Raw genomic sequence first — 26,739 nt, 5'->3', positions numbered from 1 at the left:
ATTGTTTGCTTCTTCGAAAGGTGGTAGATGTTCGTGCTGGTGCTCAGAGTGACTGGGGATACTCCTTAAGTAGTGCTGGCCCTCTTTTTGAGTTGTACTTCCGTTGCTTTCTAGTATCGGGATTGGGAATACTTGCGCAGTTTGTAGGCGTTCATTGCCAGAGACTCTCCGTCGTTTGGCGGTGTATGTGCATGTCTCCGCAGCATGATATGGCTGCTGGCTTTGTAGAGCATGGTGTAATGGCACTTGCCCTTGGGGATTGGAAGACCCAGTATGTGGAGTGGGTCTGAAATTCATTCCAGATCTAGGTCTTGCAAGGGTTTGTGGGAACGTACGCCGGAGCTGTTTGTTATTGCGTACACTTATGCGCGTTGGAAGTATCGTGCCGTCTTTCACAAACTTTTCGATATCTATGTGACGGCAAATCAACTTTGCTAAAGCGGTGCGGCCTGCTGCGATCTCGGCTGCTTCTACCCTTTGTGCCAGGAGGTTGCGGGCAAAATATTCAATTACCCTGAAATTGAGATCCTGGGATTGCTCTTCTACTGTTGGAAGCCGATCTCTCCTGTAGTTGCAGAGCAACTCGATGTCTTCATCTTTGGTGTTTTCCATACTATGACGCATTAGAGAGCGCTAATTTGATTGTTTTTATACTTACTCCGACTTCAAGCCATCTATTGAAAGCAAAGAACCTGGCCCTCCAATTTTTGCGAATTTCAAGTAAAGACGAGAGTGAGTATACCTCTTAGACACCTTGTTCTTCTTTATCTTAAGTTCTCCAGCGATCGCCTCTAAAGCAGCGGTTTTACTGTCTCGCCCTTTTGAGAGTGGCAGTGGCTGCGATGCTGCATATCGGTCGACTGCATCTCCAAAAAGAATAAGGTGTTGCCGATAAAGTATGTTAGTTTGATTCACAGGTTGCTCTATTCTCTGGTATATCGTCTTTGCCTGTACAATCGGATCGGCAGGGATGAGGTCTTCATGGACTTTGCATATCTGCATTGCTGTCTGAGTGCCAGTCATGCGCTGAGCAATTCTATGCAATCTTTCTAACCTCTTTTTGTCTGAAACCATGCTTTCGAAGTAGGGTTCGTTCTGTGGTTTAAGGGCATCACGTGGCTGATATGTGGCCACGTCAGCGGCGCGAACCGGCGCCCGAAGCCGTTGGATTGACGTGAACACATCGCGAGCCTCAAAGGTCTCTGGAAGTAACCTACACCACTCAAGTACAGTCCCTTTTTCGATGAATTGATGGAAACTTTGGAGCAGGCAGACTTGTCATTAAGCAAATCAAACAAACTTTGGACGCTGATTTGATTTGTTTGTACAAAACTTAAGATTGTATTTGAGTTGTTTAGTTTGATAGTGTTTTAGGAGGCCGTTTGTTTGAAAGTTTGATAGATTTGATACTGTTTAGGTGCTGATCTAATCGTATATCGTATATATTACTAAGCTTCGCTGTCCCACTTGCATATTTCGTATATTGCAGCTACCTCAGCGTCAGTTACATCGCCTGAGTTGTAATCAGATGGAGGCTTAAAGCCAGCGTCGCGCCAGCTTCGTATACACTGTATTGCTGCAAGCAGTTGTGACCCAATTTTGCGTCGCCTTGGCTCTAATAAATCACCGAGCTCGCTGAACAGCCGCTCGCACTCACAACTTGAGGCTGGTATTGTTAATATATCGATCGCCATACGCGCTAGGTTAGGATACTTTGGGCGTAGGCTTATCCAATAGCTAACAGGATTACTACCTTGTTCGAACTGCTCCTGCGTCCAGCGGAGTTCAAACCGTCGCCAACGCTCCAGCTCATCCATCTCTGTCACCTCAACAATGCCATAAGGCTCCGCATTAACGAGCGCGTTGATGGCGTCGTTGATACCACTTGAGAGCCGCACTGGTGGGCGACTTTGGCGCTGTATTTGCGGCTTATAGAACGCCCAAAGTTGTTTCAACCCAGCGTTGTTTGCCTCAAGCCAGCTCGGTTTGTCGCGCCAGCTGTTCTCACAGTAGTTCTTGTAGTATGGGTGGAGGCAGGTAGCGGCAAAGTATGCGGGTGATTCGTCGAGCTTAGTGTAATACGCGTTAAGCTTTGCCCAAGCTGCGCGTAGGTTGATAGGAAGGTGATCTTCTGGCGCGCTATTGGCATTATAGTCGACGCTTTCGTGGTTTTTAAGTAGCTGCTCGTACACGGCAAGTACAGCTTCGAAGACAGGTATAACCTCGTATATCGCGCCGAAACGGCCAGCTTTACCGCGAGCTTCAAGCCGTTTTGTCGCCTCCTTTAGCGGCTCCAACACTGATATATACTGGGTTATTACCGCCCAATCGTCAGCCGTAAGCCCATTAGATCTCATCCAAGCTGGTACTTTAGTGAGCTTATTGTTACGGCTACGCGCGTACGCGTCGGCGCCCATCGTCCTTTCGATGTGGCTTTGGGCGTACTCATCAACGGCGTTATGGAGTTTTGCGGCGCGTACAAAGGTGTCGTGAAAGCTGTTCCAGCGCGTGACGACTGGCTTTACCGGCTCGAGTATTTCCTGCTTTTGGTCGGGAGCCTTAGCGTTAACACGGCGCTGGCAATCGGCAAAAAGATCGTGTTGTTGCGGTGTTTGGATGTAGTTGATGATATCGATTAGTACACCAAGCGGACCTTGCTGCCGCCATTCTTGTAGGTAGGCTGCCTCTGTTTTGTGCTCGTCCTGATCATTATCGTACGCGTCCTTATCAAAGCCGAAGATAATCATCTGTCCGACTAAGTTAAGTGTGTGAGGGCCGCAGCGGAGGCGGTGATGGCTTGCTGTAAATTCAAAGCGTTGGGCGAGTTTGGTGACGGCGGTGTCATTAGCGTACGCGTTGTCGAGCACAAAGTACCCAAGCTGGCTACGTGTTATACCGAAGACATCGATTATATTGCCAACAACTTCAGCTATCCTCTCGCCCGTGTGGGCGCCCGTAAGCTGAGGCAGCGCGATAGGTAGGTCCCTGATAGTGCCGTCGGCGTCAGCAAAATGAGCAACAACTCCAAAGAAGCCGCGCTTGCCGCCTTTTGTCGTCCAGCCATCGAAGCTTATATGGATTTTACTAATAGCCGACGAGAGCATCTGAACAACCTGCGGCTCCATATAGCGATACAGCCTCATCACGAAGCTAGCTACACTGTTGTGACTTACCCACAGCGCGTCAGCTGCCTCCGGGTTGGCAAACTCTATCATCTGCCTAAACGCAGGCGTTTCGAACTCGCGGAGAGGGTGGTTATTGTCGACAAGCCACGTAACAGCGGCGTATCGAAAGCGCTGTACGTCGAAGTTTCCGAGCTCGTTAGCGACGCCTTGAGGTACATCGACACCGCCCTCGGTCATCATCTTAAGCGTCGTTTGGCCTCGCGGTAGTGTAATCGAATCCAGTTTGCCCTTGCGATCGTAGCCGTGGCCAAGTAGCTTCTGCGCGAGGTGGTTGATAGCGTTACTGGTCGACTTTGTAACCTCTGGATAGGCGCAAAAGATCTTACGATGATGGCAGTATTTGCAAACAAAGAACGTACGATGAGGCTCACGGAGAGAGGCAACGCGGTAACCGTACTGATATACCCAACTTTTGTTGCGCTTCAACGTACGCAGCGGCTTCGTAAAACGCGGTAAACGCTTCCAATCAATGCCGTCAAAGTTGTCCGTAAACTCGTCATCAAAGCCAGTATCATCCCCGCCTTCGATAGCCTCACTTGTAGCCTCCGTAGCAGCCCTACTACCCTCGGCCGGCGGTTGTATAGTAGCTTCTGGTATAGCGTCGCGCAACTGCGACTCGAACGGCGCGTCTTCGGTGGCCTGGCTTGCTGCAGCAGCTAGGGCTTTACGTGGCGAGGTGCGGATAGACAGCTCAGGCTGCGAATCGTCCATCAGGATAGGCTGCGATGCACTGCCTTTAGCTGTTTTGGCGCGCTTGTGGGGGCCGTGGGGGCCGGGGGTGCCCTCGGCGGCGCGTTTTAGGTTACGAAGCGGCATTTTCGGCGTGTTGGGCAACGAGAAACACTAAAACGTGCTGTAGAGACGGTAGTGTAGCTGCAAAAGATGGCTAACAGCGATATAGAAGATGGGAGATGGGATATAAGATAGCGGTCATCGACGGCTAGCGACGCTCGTGTAGTTATATGATGACTAAGCTAGATGCAACACAAGAAAACTATCGCGAAATTGCTACCTCCGCTATCTCAAAAACATCATTAAAGTCGATCTTAAAGCACCTTAGGACATCATCTATAGAACAGCTCGCTATGTAATATTAGTCAAACAGTCAAACAAACTAAACAAATTTCGATCGTACGTTTGATTTGTTTGTATATTTCTATAGGCAGCGTTTGGTTTGTTTAATTTGCTTATAGTCAAGCAAATCAAACAAACTATTCAAACGCGTTTGCTTAATGACAAGTCTGGGAGCAGGGCCTAGGTACTGTTAAATCATACCCACACTGATTCGAAAGGGAGCACTAACTTCGTTCTCAATGACATCGGATGGCTTGCACAAGCTTAATGCTTTTCTCAACTCCTCTTGACGCTCTGAAGGTGCCATTTCTCCCAGAAGATGGGCAGTGGTGTTCGCGAGTTCAGTTGAAGGGGGATCCTAAAAGTAGTTTAGATTTGAATACCTGCTGTGGGTGTCCAAATCTAACCTACTTTGGGAACCTCCTATCATGTAGGGATAACCCCCGCCCTTCCTTGCATAAGCGTAAATCTTCCGTTCGGTGACTGCGCCTATTAGAGTTAGCTTTGATTTGAGCACATCGCCACAGCGCTTGCCACTTCCTGATCGCTTCATCACCTTACCAAACCTGCGGTGCTGCCCTACATGACTCCGATCGGCGTAGTGTTCAGTAAGAGGCCTTTCCGCTGCAGGCTTCGTAAGCTGTGAAAGGGCCTGTTATTGCCAAGTCTGCCATGCTAGTCTTGGGAAGCTGTCAACCGATGAAGCATTTTGCTATGTAATTGGATTGTGTAGGCAGGAGCTGTAGACTCCGCAACAATCAATTCAATCCGGTCACTCTCCTAGACCCACTTACCTATCTAGGTAGGGCTTAAACTCCTATAGGTAACTACTAGGCTTAAAGCGGTAATCAATCAATCCAATCTGAACCTTCTAGGACCCACTTAATTGATTGTTGCGGACTGTGGAGGGTGCTTGGGCAAGGTCACCCAGACACGCTCACCAGCGTCAGCGAGCTTGGGTTAGTGTTGGAAAGCCAGGGAAAGTACGAGGAGGCCGAAGCGATGCACTGTCGAGCGCTGGAAGAATACGAGGAGGTGCTTGGGCGAGAGCACCCAGATACGCCCACAAGCGTCAGCGAGCTTGGGTTAGTGTGGGAAAGCCAGGGAAAGTACGAGGAGGCCGAAGCGATGCACTGTCGAGCGCTGGAAGAATACGAGGAGGTGCTTGGGCGAGAGCACCCAGATACGCCCACAAGCGTCAGCGAGCTTGGGTTAGTGTGGGAAAGCCAGGGAAAGTACGAGGAGGCCGAAGCGATGCACTGTCGAGCGCTGGAAGGATACGAGGAGGTGCTTGGGCAAGGTCACCCAAACACGCTCACCAGCGTCAGCGAGCTTGGGTTAGTGTTGGAAAGCCAGGGAAAGTACGAGGAGGCCGAAGCGATGCACTGTCGAGCGCTGGAAGAATACGAGGAGGTGCTTGGGCGAGAGCACCCAGATACGCCCACAAGCGTCAGCGAGCTTGGGTTAGTGTGGGAAAGCCAGGGAAAGTACGAGGAGGCCGAAGCGATGCACTGTCGAGCGCTGGAAGAATACGAGGAGGTGCTTGGGCGAGAGCACCCAGATACGCCCACAAGCGTCAGCGAGCTTGGGTTAGTGTGGGAAAGCCAGGGAAAGTACGAGGAGGCCGAAGCGATGCACTGTCGAGCGCTGGAAGGATACGAGGAGGTGCTTGGGCAAGGTCACCCAAACACGCTCACCAGCGTCAGCGAGCTTGGGTTAGTGTTGGAAAGCCAGGGAAAGTACGAGGAGGCCGAAGCGATGCACTGTCGAGCGCTGGAAGAATACGAGGAGGTGCTTGGGCAAGGTCACCCAAACACGCTCACCAGCGTCAGCGAGCTTGGGTTAGTGTTGGAAAGCCAGGGAAAGTACGAGGAGGCCGAAGCGATGCACTGTCGAGCGCTGGAAGAATACGAGGAGGTGCTTGGGCGAGAGCACCCAGATACGCCCACAAGCGTCAGCGAGCTTGGGTTAGTGTGGGAAAGCCAGGGAAAGTACGAGGAGGCCGAAGCGATGCATTGTCGAGCGCTGGAAGGATACGAGGAGGTGCTTGGGCAAGGTCACCCAGACACGCTCACCAGCGTCAGCGAGCTTGGGTTAGTGTGGGAAAGCCAGGGAAAGTACGAGGAGGCCGAAGCGATGCCAGAGATGGCAACAAGCCGGCCAAGCTGCTATCAAGCCAAATGTGGCCCCTGCTCACTAGCGGCCTAGAATATATAGGTATAGCTATACCTAGATAGAGGGGTGGCACGGTTCTCTTGTAGACCTGTGGTTGATCGACAAGGCTAGTAAGCAGGGGCCACATTTGGCTTGATAGCAGCTTGGCCGGCTTGTTGCCATCTCTGAGCGATGCACTGTCGAGCGCTGGAAGGATACGAGGAGGTGCTTGGGCGAGAGCACCTAGATACGCTCACAAGCGTCAGCGAGCTTGGGTTAGTGTGGGAAAGCCAGGGAAAGTACGAGGAGGCCGAAGCGATGCATTGTCGAGCGATGGAAGGATACGAGAAGGCGCTTGGACGTAAGCACCCCCCACATGCTTACCGGCGTCAATCTCCAGGGATCGTAACACACTTACTTAATTAATAGAAACGAGTATATATATACTCTAGCTACTAGCTAATACCGCACCACAGAGACCTATCTACATACCGCGCTTTTTGTTCGTAAACGACTTTAAACAACAGTCCCTTAACATTGTTTCTACTAGTTGTAAGTATTTCTAAACTTTCTACTAACACTACACTACTATACATGTTTCTAACTTTATTTATAGCTTTCTTCGAAGGCTCTTAAAAAGAATTCACAACTACATCTATTTCTATCGTTATTCTAGCAATAATGATAACCAACGCCGTTTTTATCTACGTGGCGATGTTCTTCGCCCTAGCCGCTGCTATACCTCCTGGCAACATCAACAACTTTACACCAGCGCCCGTCGCCGCCAACCTCTTCAAACGGGAAGTTACTACCGATAAAGACTGGTGCTTAGGAAAGATCCATGAAAGCCAAGGAACTTGGAGGCCTACCTCGGCTGCATGTGACTGGGCTCTGGATAGAAGCTTTTCTGTCATATGTGAACAGGAGGATGTCCCGCATAAAACTACAGTACAGAGTTATTGCCCTATTGGAACGCTTTGCGAACAGCGCGAAGAAGTTGTTAACTGGAAAGGCCTAAGAACTTACGACGTGGACTGTGTCCCTAGCCAGAACCTGGTAAAATGGGCAATTGGTACCCGGCAGACGACAGGTCAAAACTACGCAAATTATTGCTCCAACAGAATTTCGTACCTAAACAAAGGCGCACGGTCAGTTCTTGCTGAATTTTTCGCCACGTATTGGGGTACTACTGGGCAAAAGACGCAAGTCTATCAGGCGGACATCTACCTGAATGACCAGAGCATTCAGCATGACGTCAATTCCAACCAAGTTTCGACGAAACATGTAATAAAGCCAGGCGACATAATCCGGTATTGCGTCGTTCGAGGATCATCGGCATTGATTGAAGGATATGCTACTGCAAAGATATTGAAGTATATTGGTTCAAATGGTGTGGAGGAAGAGGTCGCGCCGGGAGAGGACTCGAAGTTGGTCGTTCACGAGTTGGAGTAGGAGTATTGTGCCGTGGTAAGTGCTCCGGCACTGAATATACAGCTTAGTCATCGAAGCTTTCTATAAAAAGCACTGCGCGAGGATAGGTAACATGGCATCATCCACCCTTCTGATGATAAGCAATAAGAATTTACCTTCCTCAATCTTTCTCGTACTATCTGCTCGCTTCGTGATGAAAGTTGAGATGGAGTCCCTCGCGGAATAGTAGGAGTAGGAGTAGGAGTAGAAATATTAGGTTGTGGGATACGGACCTAGTATGTGATGCTGTCAGATATGATAAGATATTGTGATAAACTAATGGATGTTGATAATTAATTATGTCTTGTGTCTGAGTGTCTCTGCGTACTAGATCTACAGGAGAGGGGTGCTAAGAGCTTCTATACTCCAATTAGTATGTCAGCCAACACAGTTGGGCGTCTGTGCGTCAGCCCGATACTCTTATCAGATCTTCTAGCATCTTCTACAACCTTCACCACATCGAACACCAACTTTTCGAGATGACAAAAAGGTCCTGGATTACCCTTTTTTCATCTCAATTCCATTGAAATGCCTTCCTAGAATCAGTTTCCAACGTCTGCTTTTGCGTGCAGGCGTTGTGGCGGGCGCGCTGGCCGCTGCAACTTTGACAGAGTTGTTACCTGGCCTTAGTTGAGAGAAATCTCTGCAAATGGCCCGTGCGCCAACTGATTTTAGATGTTCGATCGAAGGCACCCTCTACGAAACCGACAGAGCAACGGCTCTTCCTTAGGTATATATCTCTATTGCTGCAAAGTAATAGGCCTATATATCTAGATGCTACCTATACCCGAACGCCCTAAACCAACTCGATATACCGACCCCATATACCGAACCGCTCCAGCACCTGCTGTCACCAGCACACTCACGAGCAAAACACCGACCAGGCACTAGATGTATAGATCTATTATCTCTCTTGTAGATCCCTATATACAGACGCCTACACCAAAAGCCCTCTCCACCGAACGACCTAAACCGACTCGATATACCGACCCCATATACCGAACCGCTCTAGCACCTGCTTTCACTAGCACACGCACGAGCAAAACACCGACCAGGCACTAGATGTATAGATCTACTATCTCTCTTGTAGATCCCTATATACAGACGCCTACACCAAATACCCTCTCCACCGAACGCCCTAAACCGACTCGATATACCGACCCCATATACCGAACCGCTCTAGCACCTGCTTTCACTAGCACACGCACGAGCAAAACACCGACCAGGCACTAGATGTATAGATCTACTATCTCTCTTGTAGATCCCTATATACAGACGCCTACACCAAATACCCTCTCCACCGAACGCCCTAAACCGACTCGATATACCGACCCCATATACCGAACCGCTCTAGCACCTGCTTTCACTAGCACACGCACGAGCAAAACATCGACTAGGCAATAGCTGTATAGGTCTATTATTGTTAGGTTATAATAGATTCCTGTATACAGACGCCTACACCAAAACGCCCAAAACATCGACTAGGTAATAGCTGTATAGATCTATTCTGTCTTGTAGATCCCTATATACAGACGCCTACACCAAATACCCTCTCTACCGAACGCCCTAAACCGACTCGATATACCGACCCCATATACCGAACCGCTCCAGCACCTGCTTTCACTAGCACACGCACGAGCAAAACATCGACCAGGCAATAGCTGTATAGATCTATTCTCTCTCTTGTAGATCCCTATATACAGACGCCTACACAAAACAACAGACAGACACTGTATAAAACTACAAACAATATTTCTTTTCGCAAAGAGCTCGCTGTTACATCTCTTTCTGTTCACCACACTGCTCTTTAGCACCCGCGCCAATGGAAGACTAGCTCGGAAATTGGACTACGCAACTATCCTCCAAATTGTACAAGACCTATAGAAACTCCATATTGAACAACATACATAGAACGGCTTAGCCAAAGTCCTACATAGTCACCGACTGATACAGGACTCTAATGGAAATATAATAATAATAATAATACAACCTTCACCACTCTACTATCTACGTCATGTACTCATGTATATCTTATGTATATAAGCACACATCTCTACTCAGTAGAATGATCAACCAGTTCTCTCCTTTCTGTTGTTCGCCCACAAATAGGGTTAATAGTGTAAGGGTTTTGTGTTCGTAGTTGGGGTAAGGGTTTTGTTAGATCTGGCACCTTGTGCACTAAGTACACTGTGAATGACATCGAACACCAACTTTTCGAGATGACAAAAAGGTCCTGGATTACCCTTTTTTCATCTCAATTCCATTGAAATGCCTTCCTAGAATCAGTTTCCAACGTCTGCTTTTGCGTGCAGGCGTTGTGGCGGGCGCGCTGGCCGCTGCAACTTTGACAGAGTTGTTACCTGGCCTTAGTTGAGAGAAATCTCTGCAAATGGCCCGTGCGCCAACTGATTTTAGATGTTCGATCGAAGGCACCCTCTACGAAACCGACAGAGCAACGGCTCTTCCTTAGGTATATATCTCTATTGCTGCAAAGTAATAGGCCTATATATCTAGATGCTACCTATACCCGAACGCCCTAAACCAACTCGATATACCGACCCCATATACCGAACCGCTCCAGCACCTGCTGTCACCAGCACACGCACGAGCAAAACACCGACCAGGCACTAGATGTATAGATCTATTATCTCTCTTGTAGATCCCTATATACAGACGCCTACACCAAATACCCTCTCCACCGAACGCCCTAAACCGACTCGATATACCGACCCCATATACCGAACCGCTCTAGCACCTGCTTTCACTAGCACACGCACGAGCAAAACATCGACCAGGCAATAGCTGTATAGATCTATTCTCTCTCTTGTAGATCCCTATATACAGACGCCTACACCAAACGCCCTCTCTACCGAACGCCCTAAACCGACTCGATATACCGACCCCATATACCGAACCGCTCTAGCACCTGCTTTCACTAGCACACGCACGAGCAAAACATCGACCAGGCAATAGCTGTATAGATCTATTCTCTCTCTTGTAGATCCCTATATACAGACGCCTACACCAAAAACGCCCTCTCCACCGAACGCCCTAAACCGACTCGATATACCGACCCCATATACCGAACCGCTCTAGCACCTGCTTTCACTAGCACACGCACGAGCAAAACATCGACTAGGCAATAGCTGTATAGGTCTATTATTGTTAGGTTATAATAGATCCCTGTATACAGACGCCTACACCAAAACGCCCAAAAACATCGACTAGGCAATAGCTGTATAGATCTATTCTCTCTCTTGTAGATCCCTATATACAGACGCCTACACCAAATACCCTCTCTACCGAACGCCCTAAACCGACTCGATATACCGACCCCATATACCGAACCGCTCCAGCACCTGCTTTCACTAGCACACGCACGAGCAAAACATCGACCAGGCACTAGATGTATAGATCTATTCTCTCTCTTGTAGATCCCTATATACAGACGCCTACACAAAACAACAGACAGACACTGTATAAAACTACAAACAATATTTCTTTTCGCAAAGAGCTCGCTGTTACATCTCTTTCTGTTCACCACACTGCTCTTTAGCACCCGCGCCAACGGAAGACTAGCTCGGAAATTGGACTACGCAACTATCCTCCAAATTGTACAAGACCTATAGAAACTCCATATTGAACAACATACATAGAACGGCTTAGCCAAAGTCCTACATAGTCACCGACTGATACAGGACTCTAATGGAAATATAATAATAATAATACACTGTGAATGATGTTGTTAGATAATAGCACTGTTGAAGATGAGAGCGTACAGACGCTAGGTTAGACTAGCGCGACCCGGCATCTGTGAGAGCCAATCGGATCACAGTAAGGCTTGGTGTCAGATATGAGGTAGTATTTGGTAGAAGGGAGCGGAGTTGAAGATAGCACGTTCCATAGACCCCCTAGTCCCAAGAAGGACTAGGACAAGCCAGACTACCGCCTCATCCCTCGCAAGACTGCAACACACACAACAATTGTCAGATTTTATGGATGGATCAAGTGTGTATTCTCTGTGTCTGTCTACGGCTCTGTCTGTGGAGGTGGCCTCGCCTCGGGCTTGGCAGTGCTAAGTCCCGGCGCTAGCCCTGGTTTGGGGGTCTCATGTCCTTCCCCAACCACCATCGGCTCGATCATGGAGCAAAACCTCGCCTCAATCTGACACACCCCCTCAGCTCGGCGCTCCTCGGCAGCCTGAGGTGGAGTGGTCTTTCCGACATTCATACCGGACTATATAACAAGACTTTCCATCTTCTCCAGAATTTCCTCTGGATCTGCTTCCTCTACGTCTCGTTCCTTCACTTCAACCAGTCCGACCTGCGTCAAGAACTGGGGCCAGTTGTTGGCAGGCAGGGTCTTCGTGAAACCATCGGCGAGCATTTCGCCAGACGGTACATACACGACTCTGATAGACTTTCGCTTTGCCTCTTGCCTCAGCCAGTGATTGTGGATGTCCACGTGACGGAGTTTCGTCGTCAGCTGAGAGATCTCCTCGTTGATCAGCCGGATCGTCTGCGTATTATCGCACTGTATCGTAATTGTCTTCTCCGTCAACTCTACCCGAAGCTCCTCTAGCAGCATCCGCACAAACATGGACTCCTTAGCCACTTGCGATAGCGCGAGGAGTTCTGCTTCGGTCGTAGATGTCGTGATGGTATCTTGTTTGTTCGCCCTCCATGCGATCAGTCCTCCAAATAGCTTGATAACGTACCCTTGGGAGCTCTTGCGATCCGCGGTGTTGTCCGCAAAGGATGCATCGCTAGCTACTACCAATTGGTCGTCTCCTCCGAATGATAAGGATAGAAGCTTGGTTGACTCCAGGTACAACAGCACTCGGTCAGCGGCTTCTTGATGTAGTGGACCAGGTTTGTGAGGAACCGGGCGAGTCGTGATACTGGGAATGCGCAGACTCCGCAACAATCAATCGATCGACATGATTGATTCCTATATAGGTTAAAGAGTTACTTTATAGGCAGCCTTTAACCTAGATAGGAATCAATCATGCCGATCCGATTGATTGTTGCGGAGTCTGGGAATGCGACATCGGGTCGGGTGTTGACGGCGGCGAAGAGTAACGATCCAATCTTGCGTTGATACAAGTTAATCTCTCCAGGAGTCGCCAAACCCTCACGTGCAACTAGTTCGACTCTAGCCATTGGTGTGTTGTGTCGTTGGTCCTTGTTCGTTGCCAGCCGTGCAATCTTCTCAACATAAGCTTTCTGTGACAGCCAGATCTTTCGCTTCTCTCGGTCCCGTATAACTTCTACTCCTAAAAACCACTGCAAATCCTTTCCTCCGGTCAGGTTGTATCGCTGTTTCAGTTCCTCTTCCTTTCCGAGCTACTTCCGCGTGCCGTTTCGAAGAGGCAAGGATAATGTCATCAACATAAAAGAAGATGAACACTCCGTCTCGGATCATGCAGCAAGGTTCGTGGGAACTGGCGAGAACCCGATTTCTAGAAGGAAGGCAGTGAAGTGTCTTTGCCAGAGCAATGGCGAGATCCGTAGGCCGTACAGCCACAGTCCGCAACAATCAATTAAGTGGGTCCTAGAAGGTTCAGATTGGATTGATTGATTACCGCTTTAAGCCTAGTAGTTACCTATAGGAGTTTAAGCCCTACCTAGATAGGTAAGTGGGTCTAGGAGAGTGACCGGATTGAATTGATTGTTGCGGAGTCTAGCAATTTGGCAACGTCTTCATTTACTAGACGGATTGTCTGGGTATTGTCGCACTTGATTGTGATAATTGGATTGCTTAGGTTTACCTGAAGCTCCTTCAACAACCGCGACGTAAAGATTGCCTCCTTAGCAACTTGTGATAGGGCAAGCAGCTCTGCTTCTGTTGTTGATGTTGTCACAGTATCTTGCTTACTTGCTCTCCAAGCGATGAGTCCTCCGAACAGCTTAATTGCGTATCCCTGCGAGCTTTTCCTGTCTAGTGTGTTGTCTGCAAACGATGCGTCACTTGCTACCTCAAGCCATCGCCTCTACCGAGTTCGAGGGCTAGGGATTCTGTTTTCTTGAGGTACAGGAGCACACGGTCTGCAGCGTCCTGGTGTTCTGTACTTGGATTGACTAGGAAGCGAGCAAGTCGTGATGTTGCAAAGGCTATGTCGGGTCTTGTTGTGACTGCAGCGAATAGAAGCGAGCCAATCTTGCGCTGGTAGCGGTTGATCTCGGACGGCTCTGCTAGGTCACTCCTGGGTCTGAGTTCCATGCCTGACATCGGCGTGTCATGTCTGATGTCTTGTCGGCTTGCTAGTTGGCTGATTTTGTCTGCGTATGCGGCTTGAGATAGCTGTATGGTCTTCTGCTTGCGATTGCGCATGACCTCTACGCCGAGAAACCACTGTAAGTTATCTCCTCCCGTACAAGCGTATTTTTCTTGGATCCGGTTGATGGCCTTCATGGCCTCTGATTCTTGCTTTGAATGGTACGCAACGATGATGTCGTCCACATAGAAGAAGATGATAACTCCGTCTTTGATCATGCAGCATGGCTCCTGTGGTATTTGTTGAAACCCTATCGAAGCAAGAGTTGCAGTGAATTCTTTCTGCCACAGTAATGGTGAGATCCGGAGCCCATACAGTGCCTTTCGCACTTTGAGTAGAGTGCCAGGCTTCTGATACCCTTTTGGCATCCTCATGTATATTTCTCTGTCGATTGCAGCATGCACAAAAGCATTAGTGACGTCGTATTGCTTTAGCTCAAGATCGTATTTGGCGGCGATTGCCATGAGCATTCTGAATGAGCGTCCTGCCAATGTTGCTGCGTATGTGTCTTGGGAGGTGATGTTGCGTTGTTGGTCTCCTCTTACCACCAATCTTGCCTTACATTTGATGAGGCGGTGATGCTTGTCGAGTTTGTAGGTGTATACCCACATACAGTCTAGGATCTGGTGCCCTGCTCGTTTGACTGGTGATGCTTGGACCTCAGTCCATGACTTCATTTGTTGGTGACTCTGAAGGTGTGTCTTTTCTGCTTCCTTGAACATTTCGTATAGTGGATGGTCTTCCAGCTTTGAGTATGCTGTTGGGAGTGGCGGTAGCTGGTTGCGATGGGGCTTGATTCCCTTGGATAGCAGTCTCTTCACCTGAGCCTTGTCGATTGGCTTTCCTTCGTGTTGACCAATGTGTCCTGATTCGGTGCCGGCCATGAATGCGGCTGCCCATGGATTGGTCATTGATGTTGATTGGTTGGACATGTTCGTCATATCCTCGTTGTTCACCTCTCCTTGAACTAGCAAGGCCACAGGTGGAGGAGTTGGTGGCGGGGTTAGATATGCCTCTACCACCTTCCTTCCTTGGTGGTATCTGGTTTTCTGAGTGCGCGGGCTCTCTTCCTGCGTCGTATCGTCCTCGTAGAACGTCTCGGTTTCTGGTTGTTGGCTCTGAGTACCTGGGAGTTCGACTGTTCTTACCCAAGTTGCGATTTCCTCTAGGGTGTTGTGCATAAGATTGTCCATTAGGTCCTCAGTCTTGCCGTTGAAGATTGTGTCTTCGTTAAACACTACGTCGCGAGTGCTGATTACCTTTGCCATGGATGGGATCCAGATGCGGTAGATGTTTGTTGACTGATATCCCACAAGATACCCAATCCAGGCTTTTGGGTCCAGCCGTTGCAGCCTTGACTTTCCTCGGTGGGTATCGTCTGTCATTGCAAAGGCTTTGCACCCATATGCTCTCAGATGAGCTTGGTTTGGTCTTCGGGGTCCGGTGACTATGCCATTTGTGGCAGCTGCGCGCGTGAAGAATATTTCGTAAGGCGATTTCCACTTGTTTGGATAATTTGGCGTTCGATTGTATAGGTATACCGCCGCTCTGGTTATCTCTGGCCAGAGTTCCCATGGAAGATTCGCATCTAGTCGAATTGCGCGTGCCTTTTCTTTTATCACACCCCCTGAGCGTTCGGCTCCTCCGTTCTGCGCTTGTGTGTCTGGAGCGGAAGGCTCGAGTCTGATTGATAGGGACGTGCACCATTTCTCGACTTCTTGCTTAACTGTGACGATCTCGTTGTCTGTTTCAATGACCTTGACCGTAATGTTGAACTGTTTCTTCATAAATTGGATAAAGAGGGCTAATAGGCGAATAATAGAGCGTGCTGGCCTATTGTCTTTGAAGTAGAAATCCCAAACGTATCGGGAGTTTCGGCAAGTTATTAGCATCTGACTCTTTTCCTTAGTGAAGCTGTCCGCCTCGTACTCATGGAAGTCGATTGCAATTCTTTCTCCAGGACCTTCGTCATTTAGTCTTAGCGCCCTTCTTATTTGGCGCTTCGACTTTGATCTGCCGCAGGCGTCACATTGTACTGTGGTGATTCCTTTGATCCTCACCCCCTCAGATTGCTGTATGAGGTGTTCAATAGCGGATGGCCCTGGATGTCCTAGTCGTTTATGCCATAGCATGGCTGTCGCCCTTTGTGGTGATCGCTTGGTTCGATTCATACGCACATGGAAGGCTGAGTCGAATGGAGTGGTGTCTTCGATAATCCATTGCCCATGGCGTTCCGATAGGATAGCAATAATTGTTCCATCCCATCGTCGCAGGCTTGTTGGATCTTCCCGATTGTCCCACCATATTCCTTGTCGTCGGAGTAGCCTGAATGATACTAGGCTGCAGAGGAAGTCTGGACACCACGCAACGTTGACAATGTGCAAGGCTTGTTTGTCCTGAGATCCCTCTGTTGTCAATGTGACAGCTCCGTATCCTCGTATCCAGACTTTGGAACTGCCGGCCCAGATGTAGTCCCCTGGCGTCGACGGGCGTACGTCTTCAATTCTTGAGAGGTCGTTGCAGATGTGCGTAGTCGAGCCGGAATCCAGGATGAAGGCATCCTTTAATGGATATCCTTGTTGGCTTGCGCTGAATGCCGCTTTCATCGTGCCCTCATCAATTCTTGAGATTTCGCGTCCATCTAGTCATTCAATGACTGCGTCCGGTGTTTGTGATGTCTTGATATGAGGTGTAATCGATCGTGACGTTGTCGAGAATCGAGGTCGTTTAGTCTCTGGGGACATTTCCTGCATCGTTCTCTGTAAGTTGGTGTCATTTTCAAGTTTGTACTGTACTAATCTTGCGATGCCTCGATTTGGCTTGAACCATTCAGGTGCCTTGGCTTTGTTCACATAGTAGCAGTCAGATATCTCATGACGCTGTTCACAGGCAGGACATATGTCTCCAGCTTTCGCTGAATTCCTCTCCGGGATCTGCTTGGTTCTGGTACTTTGACCATCCATCTTGCGTTTGTTTGATTGCCTAGGGTTTCCCCGGCCTTGGTTGGATGGCGCTCTTAATTCCACACTAGAGGCGTCCCTCAGTGTGTCCGAGTCGGGTTCACCGCTCGCCGCGTATAAGTCTCCTACCGCGAAGGCGCTCTTTGGCTTCCCTCTTGATGGATATTGAAGACTCATATATTCACGGAAGAGTTTCATCATCCTTTTCCTATTCATGGCTTTCTTATCGTACCCTGGCCCTTGGAACCCTGCGGTCCAGGTTGATGCCATTTTAGATACGGAGCCTAGGAAGTCGTCTATTACGGCTTGTGTTTGCATAACCTCGGCCACCTCAAGGGTTTCAGCTCGAGTTGCAGCCTGATCGTATTCATTTAGCCACGTCTCCCAGTTTGTGGTTGAACGCATTGGCTTGAGTGCGGCTTGGTATCTCTCTCGTGCTCGCGCTCTCTCCTCGTCTTCATCCACTCCAACTGTGTCTTGGAGGGCGGTTATCCAGTCGCGCGGCGTGCCGTTCTCGGCGCAACAGCTAAGTTGTAAATGGGGTGTTACGGTTGTAAGGATGTGTTCGACCATCTTTGAGATTTTGTTGCTTTCTTCTTGATAGTCCCTCTCCCGTATTTTGTATGACTCAAGGCGCAGCTTGTAGTCGTCGCGATCCTCCTTATACGCTTCTTGTCCTTTCTCTGAGAGTTCTGACACTCGCGTTGGTATAGTGGGGATTCGTGAGGTTGTTGTCGACATTTCTGTAGTGTCTTGTGCTGATCCTCGCGTGTTGCCTCTAGCGTTTCGGGTGGTATGCGATGAGGCAGCTGAGGGGCTACTTGACGGTTCATACTGCGAAATGTCTGGGGGTAGCGGAGCCTCCGGTTGGATGCGCTGGAGTCGCACTCCTTCGGGGTCCAACAGTGGCCAAATGCCTTGCGACTGGCATTTCAGCTTAAGTTGGCGGTACCAAGGGATCCAGTTGCTTGAGTCGGTGAGGATGACCGTCGCGTCCCGTTGGGTCTGGATTGTTGCCATTTTCGTGGTTTTATCGCTCGTTATTGAGGCAGTGAGACTCTTAATTGTCAGATATAATGAGATATTGCACAAAAGTGATGGATGTTGATGATTGTGTGTATTGTGTTCTGTCTATCGTGTGTCCGCGCTTGTGGCCCTCTTGAGGGGCGCACTGACCCTCTCTACGCTGATTGGTTGCTGCCAACGTCGAGTAACCCTGCTATCTGACACTTGGCTAGCAAAGCTACGGACTGGCAGACCATACCTGAAACTGGATCAGATCACTACGGCCTCCTATTCTCCATCCAAACAAACGCAGACCTTGTAGAAAACCCGACAAACCAACCCAGATTTAATACTGCAAAGGCTAACTGGACACACAGTCCGCAACAATCAATTAAGTGGGTCCTAGAAGGTTCAGATTGGATTGATTGATTACCGCTTTAAGCCTAGTAGTTACCTATAGGAGTTTAAGCCCTACCTAGATAGGTAAGTGGGTCTAGGAGAGTGACCGGATTGAATTGATTGTTGCGGAGTCTACTGGGACACCTTCAACAAAGAACTAGAAACGGCAATCCAAAACAGTCAAACCTTGCAAGATATGGACCAGATCAGTGATCCAAGAAAGGCAGACTTAATGGACCTCCTCCTCGGCAACAATACAGAGCTAGAGCAACAGCTAGAAGAGATTGGTAAAGCAATAACTCAAGCAATCCAAACTGCAGCAAACAAAGCTATCCCTATCACTAGACTTGGTCCAAAACCAAAAGCTTGGTGGAACAAAGAGCTGACAAAGCTACGACAAGACACTTCCCACTATAGAAGGATTTTTAAAGAAAAGCTCGAAACTACTGCGATACACGACGCCTACCCAGAGAAAAGAGACTTCCTACGTGCACGAAACACCTACAACAAGGCAATCAAAGACGCTAAAAGGAAACACTGGAATGAATTCCTAGAGAAGGAAGACCCGCAGTCAATCTACAAAGCCATGGCATATACAAAGGATAACAAAGTCGAAAGAATTCCACCTATACAAGGAGAAACATCATTCGACAAGAAATGCCAAGCGTTCCGCAACACGCTATTCCCACCACCGCCCATAACCGAAGCGCCCACATTCACCAACTACCAGGAAAAGAGATGGGATTGGCCAGCACTATCCACGACTGAACTAGAACGAGCATGCTCAAGTCAAGTCAAAAGTAGCACCCCAGGACCAGATGCAATAACACAAGACATAATCACAGCCGCGTACAAAGCTCAACCGCAAACAATGTTTAGAGCTTTCTCACTCCTATTCAACTATGGATACCACCCAAAATGCTGGAAACAAGCTACAGGAGCTGTTCTTAAAAAGGCATCAAAACCAGACTATTCAATCCCAAAAGCCTACAGAGTTATCACTCTATTAAGCTGTTTAGGAAAGATTAACGAGAGAATCACCGCAAGTAGGCTGAGCAATCTAGCAGAAATCACAGAGCTACTACACCCAACCCAAATTGGGGGTAGACTCAAGAAATCTGCAATAGATGCAGCTATGCTACTTAGCGACCAAATTCAGCACCAGAAACAGAAAGGCCAAATAACATCAACTATCTTCCTGGACGTAAAGGGAGCATTTGACCACGTCTCACACAATCAATTCCTGCGAACGCTTAAGAAGCTAGGCCTTCCAATTAGTCTTATCGCTTGGACAAAATCCTTCTTCTCAAACAGATCGCTAAGACTCTCCTTCGACAATAAGACACAAGAATTCTCCGAGATAATAGCTGGGATACCTCAAGGCAGCCCAGTGTCTCCAATCTTCTTTCTTATCTACACCAGAGACCTCTTCCCAGGACTACAAAGCTTCAACCTATCCTATATTGACGACCTATCTCTATCGACATCCTCAACATCGCTAAAGAAAAATGTCAAAATACTAGAACAGCAAGTCCGCCTACTATCTCACCGAGGGAAAAACTTAGCGATTATGTTCGATATAGCTAAGACAGAGCTCATCCACTTTACCGCCAAGAAAGAGAGAAAAGAGAGAAGCCTACAGCTTCCAGACAACACCATTGTAGAACCGAAAGACACAATCAAATAGCTAGGTATCCACATAGACAATAGACTGTCCTTTAAGGAACATATTGCTACACGCGTAAGCTAAGCAAGGAAAGCATTCTATAGACTAGGGAGACTAGCTAACATCGAAAGAGGACTCTCCCCAAAAGCAGTACGATAACTATACCTAGCCTGCGTCACAAGCGTTGCAGACTACGGATCACAAATATACTGGAAGAACCAAAGCTACGCCACTAGCCTCCTACAATCACTGCACAACCTAGCGTGTAGAAAGATAATTAGAGTGTTCAGAACGTCACTATCTCTACCAACAAGCATTGAATCCGGACTTACGTCACCTGCAATTAGACTCAACACCAACAACCGAAAGTATGCGTCTAGAGCACACCAGCTATCCAGCAACTACCTAATCTAGAAAGCAATTACAAGGATTATAAATACAGACAAAGCTAGCTACAAAAAGCCAAACCAGCATAGACAACTATATACTATTGTTAAGTCAATCCCAGAGAGAGACAACAACAGCGTAGAAAAGATAATCCTATATAGGTTCAGACCGTAGGAAAGTCTTAACTACAAGGTTACTGTATCAAAAAAGAGCAAAGAGGAAGAGGCAATTGCACACACGGATTATATCCTATCAAGGAGCGGAGATAACTTCACCGCAATCTACTCAGATGCCTCACAACACGACAAGGGAATAGGGATCGGCGTAGGTGTAGTAGCGTACAGCTCCACCCACGAAGAAACATTTTCTTAAAAGACAAACATTAGATGCTCCCAACTAGTCTACAACGATGAACTAGAGGGGATAGCACAGGCATTTGAACACGCGGCTATAGTGGCACAAGAAGGCCAAGAGATCTACGTATACGCAGACAACCAAGCAGCAATCCATAGGCTTATGTAACAGGCTGAGCCTATTACATGCGCTACGCTGTGTGCGTAGCTGTCGTCATGCGATTCCTTCGAGATACATCTATAGGTTTCTGTCATCATCCATCTAATTCTACTTCGGCCCATCTTCGGTCCGCTCCTGTATTTATGTACAGCTAGCATCCTTTTGTAGCTCTTTGTCAAATCCACTCTGTTACAAGGCATCTCTTGATCAGTCATCTGTGTATCGTCATCGATACAGCCGCTGGGGTCTAGCCCCTTACATTTGGATTTGACCAACTTGCCCGCCAGCCCAGCCAGAAACCTTGTTAGAATTATTTTTTTCCGGCACCATGTCAAACCCGAACCTAGATCAGTCCTCTCTATTCCTGCTCGTACAACAGCTACAGCAGGAGGTCCAGAACCAGCGTGTTGAGATCCAGTCACTCCGATCTGATCTTGACGCATCGCGCGCCAGCGTACATCAGCTTGAGCTCCAGCTCAGATCCGCCACTCCTCCGTCCCGTTCCCGCCTTCCTGATCCACCTCGTTTTGACGGAAAGCCGCTTACACTCCGGACATGGCTCCCTTCAATCCGCGCCAAGCTTCGATCAGACCAGCTCTCAGGAGCTGATGCATTTGATTATGTATGGGACCGCCTAGAACAACCTCAGCAAGCATCTGTCCTACACCTCCGCCATCAAGCTGAAGAAAACAACACGTGGGATGTGGAGGATATCTTTTCCTTCTTTCAGCGTCTCTGCCACAACCCAAGGGAGCAACAGGAGGCTATTCAGCGTTTCTCCTTAGTCCGTCAGCGTGACGAGGAGTCTCTGATAGCTTATCTTGCACGATTTGAGCGTCTCGCATACGAATCTGGTGCTTCGACCTGGCCTGATACATCCCGTATATCAGTACTCCACCGTGGTCTTCGCTCTTCTCTCCGTCAGTCTCTTGAAGAGTCAAACGACTCTCTATTTACTATTCCGTACGATGAATACGTTGAGCTTGTTCAGAGCCTCGATCGACGTTCCAGCCGCCCTCAGCCCAGACTCCGCAACAATCAATCGATCGACATGATTGATTCCTATATAGGTTAAAGAGTTACTTTATTAGGCAGCCTTTAACCTAGATAGGAATCAATCATGCCGATCCGATTGATTGTTGCGGAGTCTGCCTCAGCCACCCCAGCAACCCAAACAAGTCAGTCGCCAGCTAGATCCTATGGATGTTGATCCAATCCAAGTTCAGTCCGCACGAGTATCCTCGGTCCGTAAACCAGCCCGCCGCCTGTCTGCATCCTCCTCTGACTCATCTGACGAACGCCGTGCCTATCGCCTTAGCAACAACCTATGTCTTTATTGCGGCGCCGCTGACCATTGGATTAGTAGCTGCCCGCGCTCTAGTTCCCGCTCTAGTTCCCGCTCCAGCTCCCGCTCTCAGTCTCGGTCTCGCCCCTGCTCTCAGTTAGCTATTCCTACCACTGCAGATACACCTGCCAGCACGCACCATCTCACAAAATTTGCACGCAGCCCTGCACTAGCAGCTCGCCTCGCGGCTGCTAAAAAGGAGGGGGTAATGTAACAGGCTGAGCCTATTACATGCGCTACGCTGTGTGCGTAGCTGTCGTCATGCGATTCCTTCGAGATACATCTATAGGTTTCTGTCATCATCCATCTAATTCTACTTCGGCCCATCTTCGGTCCGCTCCTGTATTTATGTACAGCTAGCATCCTTTTGTAGCTCTTTGTCAAATCCACTCTGTTACAAGGCATCTCTTGATCAGTCATCTGTGTATCGTCATCGATACAGCCGCTGGGGTCTAGCCCCTTACAGCTTAACAACCTATCGGACAACCCGGGACAACAGTGGCTACTAAGATGCATCAGAGCTGCAAAGAGAATAACGACAAAGAAAGCATCGATCCACCTGCAGTGGGCCCCAGGACATAACGACGTCAAGGGCAACGAAAAAGCCGACACGCTAGCAAAGGAAGCAGCTAAAGAGAGACCAACAACATCGACCACAGCGAGCCTAGCCTACTTAGGCACAGAAATCAACAAAATACAAAAAACAGAACAACTGATGGAGTACAAGAGGTATACCGACAGGCCCACCAAAAACAGAAGCTCCTACTCAAGGATCTTCAAGCTCAACACACATACAACAATCAAAGTCCCGAAGGGAACACCAAGAGAAATCTCGAGCGCGTTCTACTCACTCAAGCTAGGACATGGATACTTCAACTCCTACCTTAAGAGATTCAACAAGAGAGACTGCAATCTATGTATATGCTACAAACCACAAACACCACAGCATCTACTTCTAGATTGCAAACAGTACAAAACACATCGAAATACACTCAAAGAATCAATACCACACAGACCCATCACCCTCCCACTCCTCCTCCAAACAAAGACAGGCATCAAAGCTACTCTAGCCTTTATTGCAAGTACTAGGATTGGCACGAGAAAATGGCACCTTGGGCAAACCACCGAACAGACAGACACTGTATAAAACTACAAAAACAATATTTCCTTATCTAAAAGAGCCCGCTGCTACATCTCTTTCTATTCACCACACTGCTCTTTAGCACCCGCGCCAATGGAAGACTAGCTCTGAAATTGGAGTACGCAAAACACCACCCAAATTGTACAAGACCCATAGAAACTCCACAACGACCATCATACATAGAACGGCTTAGCCAAAGTCCTACATAGTCACCGACTGATACAGGACTCTAATGGAAATATAATAATAATAATACACAATTAGTCACCTATTATAGAGATCTAAGCTCAATTAGAGCAGCTTAGCTGTAATTAATCTAGCTCAAGGCTCTTAAGCTGAGGGGGTGTGTTAGAACATAGGCATATTTTGGGTGGTGGACAAAATCCGGGTGTTCGGAGCTGTGGATTCTGTGGATCAGTTAAATTAGTCAGCGCGCACAATCCACCGCGACCCAACTGATCGAACGGCGTTGGATCACAATGTTACGGATCCATGGCCCCCATATCGATAAGATTCTTATCTTATCGGACTAGCGCCTTGGCGCTCACAGCATAAGTTCGGGCTCACAACGTAGATAGCTCGAGAGCTTGTATCTTGTCAAATCCAATCTTTCTTGATCGATCCCTCACACACAACACAACACGACATTAGACCACAACAATACAATCGATCCCTATCATACTATTATACTATTATCCCCGTCTTTGATAACCCATCACAATCTAACAGTTATATCGATTAGGATAAGGTCGTTTGGTGTAGGTAGACGTTAGATATATAGGTCTAATGCTTTACTACGGCAATAGAGCTATATATCTAAGAGAGAGCCGTTGCTCTGTTGATTCCGTGTTAGGGGCCTTCGATCGAACCTCTAAAATTAGTTAGCGCACGGACTAACGTGTCTGTGCGCGTGATGCCCATAATCGCGTGCCGCACACCCCACCAATATCGCGACGACGGCAAAGTTGAGGCTGTGCAGCCACGTACAATAACTATTATCGCGAGATTTTCCGGTGTATTGATCTATAGACGTAGCTCTACAACTTTGTCTATCTATATTTTGCCGGAGTATTGACGGCCCGGCCGCGTCGGGTGGTTGTTGGTGGGGAGCCGGTGCAGCCACCTCAGCCAGAGTGCCACCGCCAGCACCACCCACGCGTCGTTTTTTTGGCTGTTGCTTTGCAGCGGGCTTTGAAGCCTTACGCTTGCCCGATTGGGGTTGTTGTATAGCCTTTGCAGCGTCGCGATCGCGTCGTTTGGCGTCAAGTTCGGCAGCCTTTACAGCCTTGGCTTCATCCCGCACCTTCTTTGCCTCCTCACGCGCCGCCCGCGCTGCCTCTTTGATCTTAAGTTGATAGATCCTGTTGTTCTCCTTTGCCTCTTTCAACTCTATCTTATCAAGTAGCTCTTTCTCCTTCTCCTTCTCCTTCACTAGCTGCCTGAAGCGGGCCTCTCGAAGCTTGCACGGCGACCACCAAACTGCCCCTGAATGGAACGCTTTTCGCTGCTGTAGATCTAGGGGAGGTTCGTGCCGATTGCGGGGCTTCTGGTGAACGTGTAGCGCCGCGCGCAGTGCGTCCTTCTCGTACTCGGCGATCTCTTTGGCAGCCTGGAGGCGGAGGAGTATTTCTGAGAGGTTGTTGGCCGCAATAGAGCTCGGATCGTAGGCCTGATTAATGAGGTTCGTGATAGTAGCTCTACTCACGTTCACTAGTGGCGGCGGTGCTGTTAGTGTTGACTTTCGGAACTTTTTAAGTACTACTTCGGGATCTATAGGAGCTATCCCAGTGGCTTTAAATGCCTTCAACGCGTGCTTCTTAATGAAAGAGGAGTCCCAGGCAGGCTTGAAAAGACGGTAGAAGTCATCCTTCCTCACAGCTAAGAGACCGTGGCTCGCCTGGAGGTAGTGCTGCAAGCTGAGTGAGTACGCGGCTGCCAGAGGTTTGAACATTACCACATCGAGTGGCTGCAGCGTATGGGTACTATGGGGGGGTAGTATGAGTAACATAATATTGTGGGCGATCGCATAGTCAATAAACTCCATAGTAACGTGACTCCCATGGCCGTCAAGGATGAGTAAGCGTGTGTGATTGCCGGCCTTCTCCTTCGTATGGCGATCAAACACCTGTTCGAGCCATGCCAGGCCTACCTGATCATTGGTCCACCCTGAGGGACTTGAGGTAACGTAGACTGGATCGTCAATTGCGATATCATCAACCCATCTGGCGTACATGTTGCCCGAAGTAGCTTCGTATATAATCGCGGGCGGTAACGTACTCCCATCAGCACATATAGCAGCGATAACAGTGATCCAATCTCTGTTGCCGTCCTGTATCACTTTCTTAAAGCCCCCAGTCTCATATTTCTGCTTACTAAACACTCTCTTACTCCTCCCCGTCACTCCAATAAGGAATCCCTTCTCATCCATATTATATACATCCTGCGCCCGAATATGGTGCTGAGCCATTTTAGTAGATAGTAGATCAAAGTACGACTCGTACTTGTATACAGAATCAGCCCGGTGGCGATTGCGGTCCAAACCAGTTGACCAACGTGATATAATCGCGTCGGGATGACGGTGAAAGAAGCGCGTCACCCAGCTTTGGGAGGTAGCCCTTCCGGCTATAGCACTAGCAAAGTTCTGGATCATAGTCCTCGTCGGTGGTAAGCCAGCCTCAGTAAGCTCGTCAATGTGCTCTAGAAGCTGTAGCTCCTGGTGTGGGTGAAGGAGTTGCTGATTACGTGATTTGGCTTCATTTGAGCCCCGGATCTGTTGATGGCGTCGCGACAACGTAGAGCGATCAACACCAAAGCGGCGCGCAACCTCAGAGTATGTAAATTTATCTCCGGGATCACATCGAACACCAACTTTTCGAGATGACAAAAAGGTCCTGGATTACCCTTTTTTCATCTCAATTCCATTGAAATGCCTTCCTAGAATCAGTTTCCAACGTCTGCTTTTGCGTGCAGGCGTTGTGGCGGGCGCGCTGGCCGCTGCAACTTTGACAGAGTTGTTACCTGGCCTTAGTTGAGAGAAATCTCTGCAAATGGCCCGTGCGCCAACTGATTTTAGATGTTCGATCGAAGGCACCCTCTACGAAACCGACAGAGCAACGGCTCTTCCTTAGGTATATATCTCTATTGCTGCAAAGTAATAGGCCTA

At 48.6% G+C, this 26,739-nt stretch overlaps 10 protein-coding genes across 10 annotated transcripts; 4 read left to right on the top strand and 6 right to left on the bottom strand.

Annotated features, from left to right (window-relative positions):
• Nucleotides 1–110: 110 nt before the first annotated feature.
• On the bottom strand, nucleotides 111–1,002 carry PtrM4_046410 (uncharacterized protein; the record flags this gene model as incomplete). Its single annotated transcript, XM_066104656.1, has 3 exons — nucleotides 111–286; nucleotides 336–613; nucleotides 659–1,002. The coding sequence occupies 3 exons, from the start codon at nucleotides 1,000–1,002 to the stop codon at nucleotides 111–113; spliced, it is 798 nt and encodes a 265-aa protein (XP_065959220.1).
• A 446-nt stretch (nucleotides 1,003–1,448) lies between these two features.
• On the bottom strand, nucleotides 1,449–4,001 carry PtrM4_046400 (Dimer-Tnp-hAT domain containing protein; the record flags this gene model as incomplete). The annotated part of the gene is made up of 1 exon (XM_066104655.1): nucleotides 1,449–4,001. One exon carries the CDS (start codon nucleotides 3,999–4,001, stop codon nucleotides 1,449–1,451), a length of 2,553 nt encoding a protein of 850 aa, XP_065959219.1.
• Nucleotides 4,002–5,261: 1,260 nt separating this feature from the next.
• On the top strand, nucleotides 5,262–6,467 carry PtrM4_046390 (TPR domain protein; the record flags this gene model as incomplete). Its single annotated transcript, XM_066104654.1, has 1 exon — nucleotides 5,262–6,467. One exon carries the CDS (start codon nucleotides 5,262–5,264, stop codon nucleotides 6,465–6,467), a length of 1,206 nt encoding a protein of 401 aa, XP_065959218.1.
• Nucleotides 6,468–7,094: 627 nt separating this feature from the next.
• Nucleotides 7,095–7,865, top strand: PtrM4_046380 (uncharacterized protein; the record flags this gene model as incomplete). Its single annotated transcript, XM_066104653.1, has 1 exon — nucleotides 7,095–7,865. The coding sequence occupies one exon, from the start codon at nucleotides 7,095–7,097 to the stop codon at nucleotides 7,863–7,865; it is 771 nt and encodes a 256-aa protein (XP_065959217.1).
• A 4,254-nt stretch (nucleotides 7,866–12,119) lies between these two features.
• PtrM4_046370 (uncharacterized protein) lies at nucleotides 12,120–12,482 on the bottom strand (the record flags this gene model as incomplete). Its single annotated transcript, XM_066104652.1, has 1 exon — nucleotides 12,120–12,482. One exon carries the CDS (start codon nucleotides 12,480–12,482, stop codon nucleotides 12,120–12,122), a length of 363 nt encoding a protein of 120 aa, XP_065959216.1.
• A 1,374-nt stretch (nucleotides 12,483–13,856) lies between these two features.
• PtrM4_046360 (uncharacterized protein) lies at nucleotides 13,857–16,766 on the bottom strand (the record flags this gene model as incomplete). Its single annotated transcript, XM_066104651.1, has 1 exon — nucleotides 13,857–16,766. The coding sequence occupies one exon, from the start codon at nucleotides 16,764–16,766 to the stop codon at nucleotides 13,857–13,859; it is 2,910 nt and encodes a 969-aa protein (XP_065959215.1).
• Nucleotides 16,767–16,805: 39 nt separating this feature from the next.
• On the bottom strand, nucleotides 16,806–18,140 carry PtrM4_046350 (uncharacterized protein; the record flags this gene model as incomplete). Its single annotated transcript, XM_066104650.1, has 1 exon — nucleotides 16,806–18,140. One exon carries the CDS (start codon nucleotides 18,138–18,140, stop codon nucleotides 16,806–16,808), a length of 1,335 nt encoding a protein of 444 aa, XP_065959214.1.
• A 580-nt stretch (nucleotides 18,141–18,720) lies between these two features.
• Nucleotides 18,721–20,211, top strand: PtrM4_046340 (uncharacterized protein; the record flags this gene model as incomplete). Its single annotated transcript, XM_066104649.1, has 1 exon — nucleotides 18,721–20,211. One exon carries the CDS (start codon nucleotides 18,721–18,723, stop codon nucleotides 20,209–20,211), a length of 1,491 nt encoding a protein of 496 aa, XP_065959213.1.
• Nucleotides 20,212–21,418: 1,207 nt separating this feature from the next.
• On the top strand, nucleotides 21,419–22,165 carry PtrM4_046330 (Retrotrans-gag domain containing protein; the record flags this gene model as incomplete). Its single annotated transcript, XM_066104648.1, has 1 exon — nucleotides 21,419–22,165. One exon carries the CDS (start codon nucleotides 21,419–21,421, stop codon nucleotides 22,163–22,165), a length of 747 nt encoding a protein of 248 aa, XP_065959212.1.
• A 1,722-nt stretch (nucleotides 22,166–23,887) lies between these two features.
• Nucleotides 23,888–26,333, bottom strand: PtrM4_046320 (Trichoplein multi-domain protein; the record flags this gene model as incomplete). The annotated part of the gene is made up of 3 exons (XM_066104647.1): nucleotides 23,888–23,911; nucleotides 24,700–26,289; nucleotides 26,319–26,333. 3 exons carry the CDS (start codon nucleotides 26,331–26,333, stop codon nucleotides 23,888–23,890), a joined length of 1,629 nt encoding a protein of 542 aa, XP_065959211.1.
• Nucleotides 26,334–26,739: the final 406 nt, after the last annotated feature.

The sequence above is a fragment of the Pyrenophora tritici-repentis genome, chromosome 10 (assembly GCF_003171515.1).
Source record: "Pyrenophora tritici-repentis strain M4 chromosome 10, whole genome shotgun sequence".
Taxonomy (NCBI): Eukaryota; Fungi; Ascomycota; class Dothideomycetes; order Pleosporales; family Pleosporaceae; genus Pyrenophora; species Pyrenophora tritici-repentis.
Note: the sequence above shows the minus strand (reverse complement) of the source record. Positions and strands in the feature narration are given on the sequence as shown.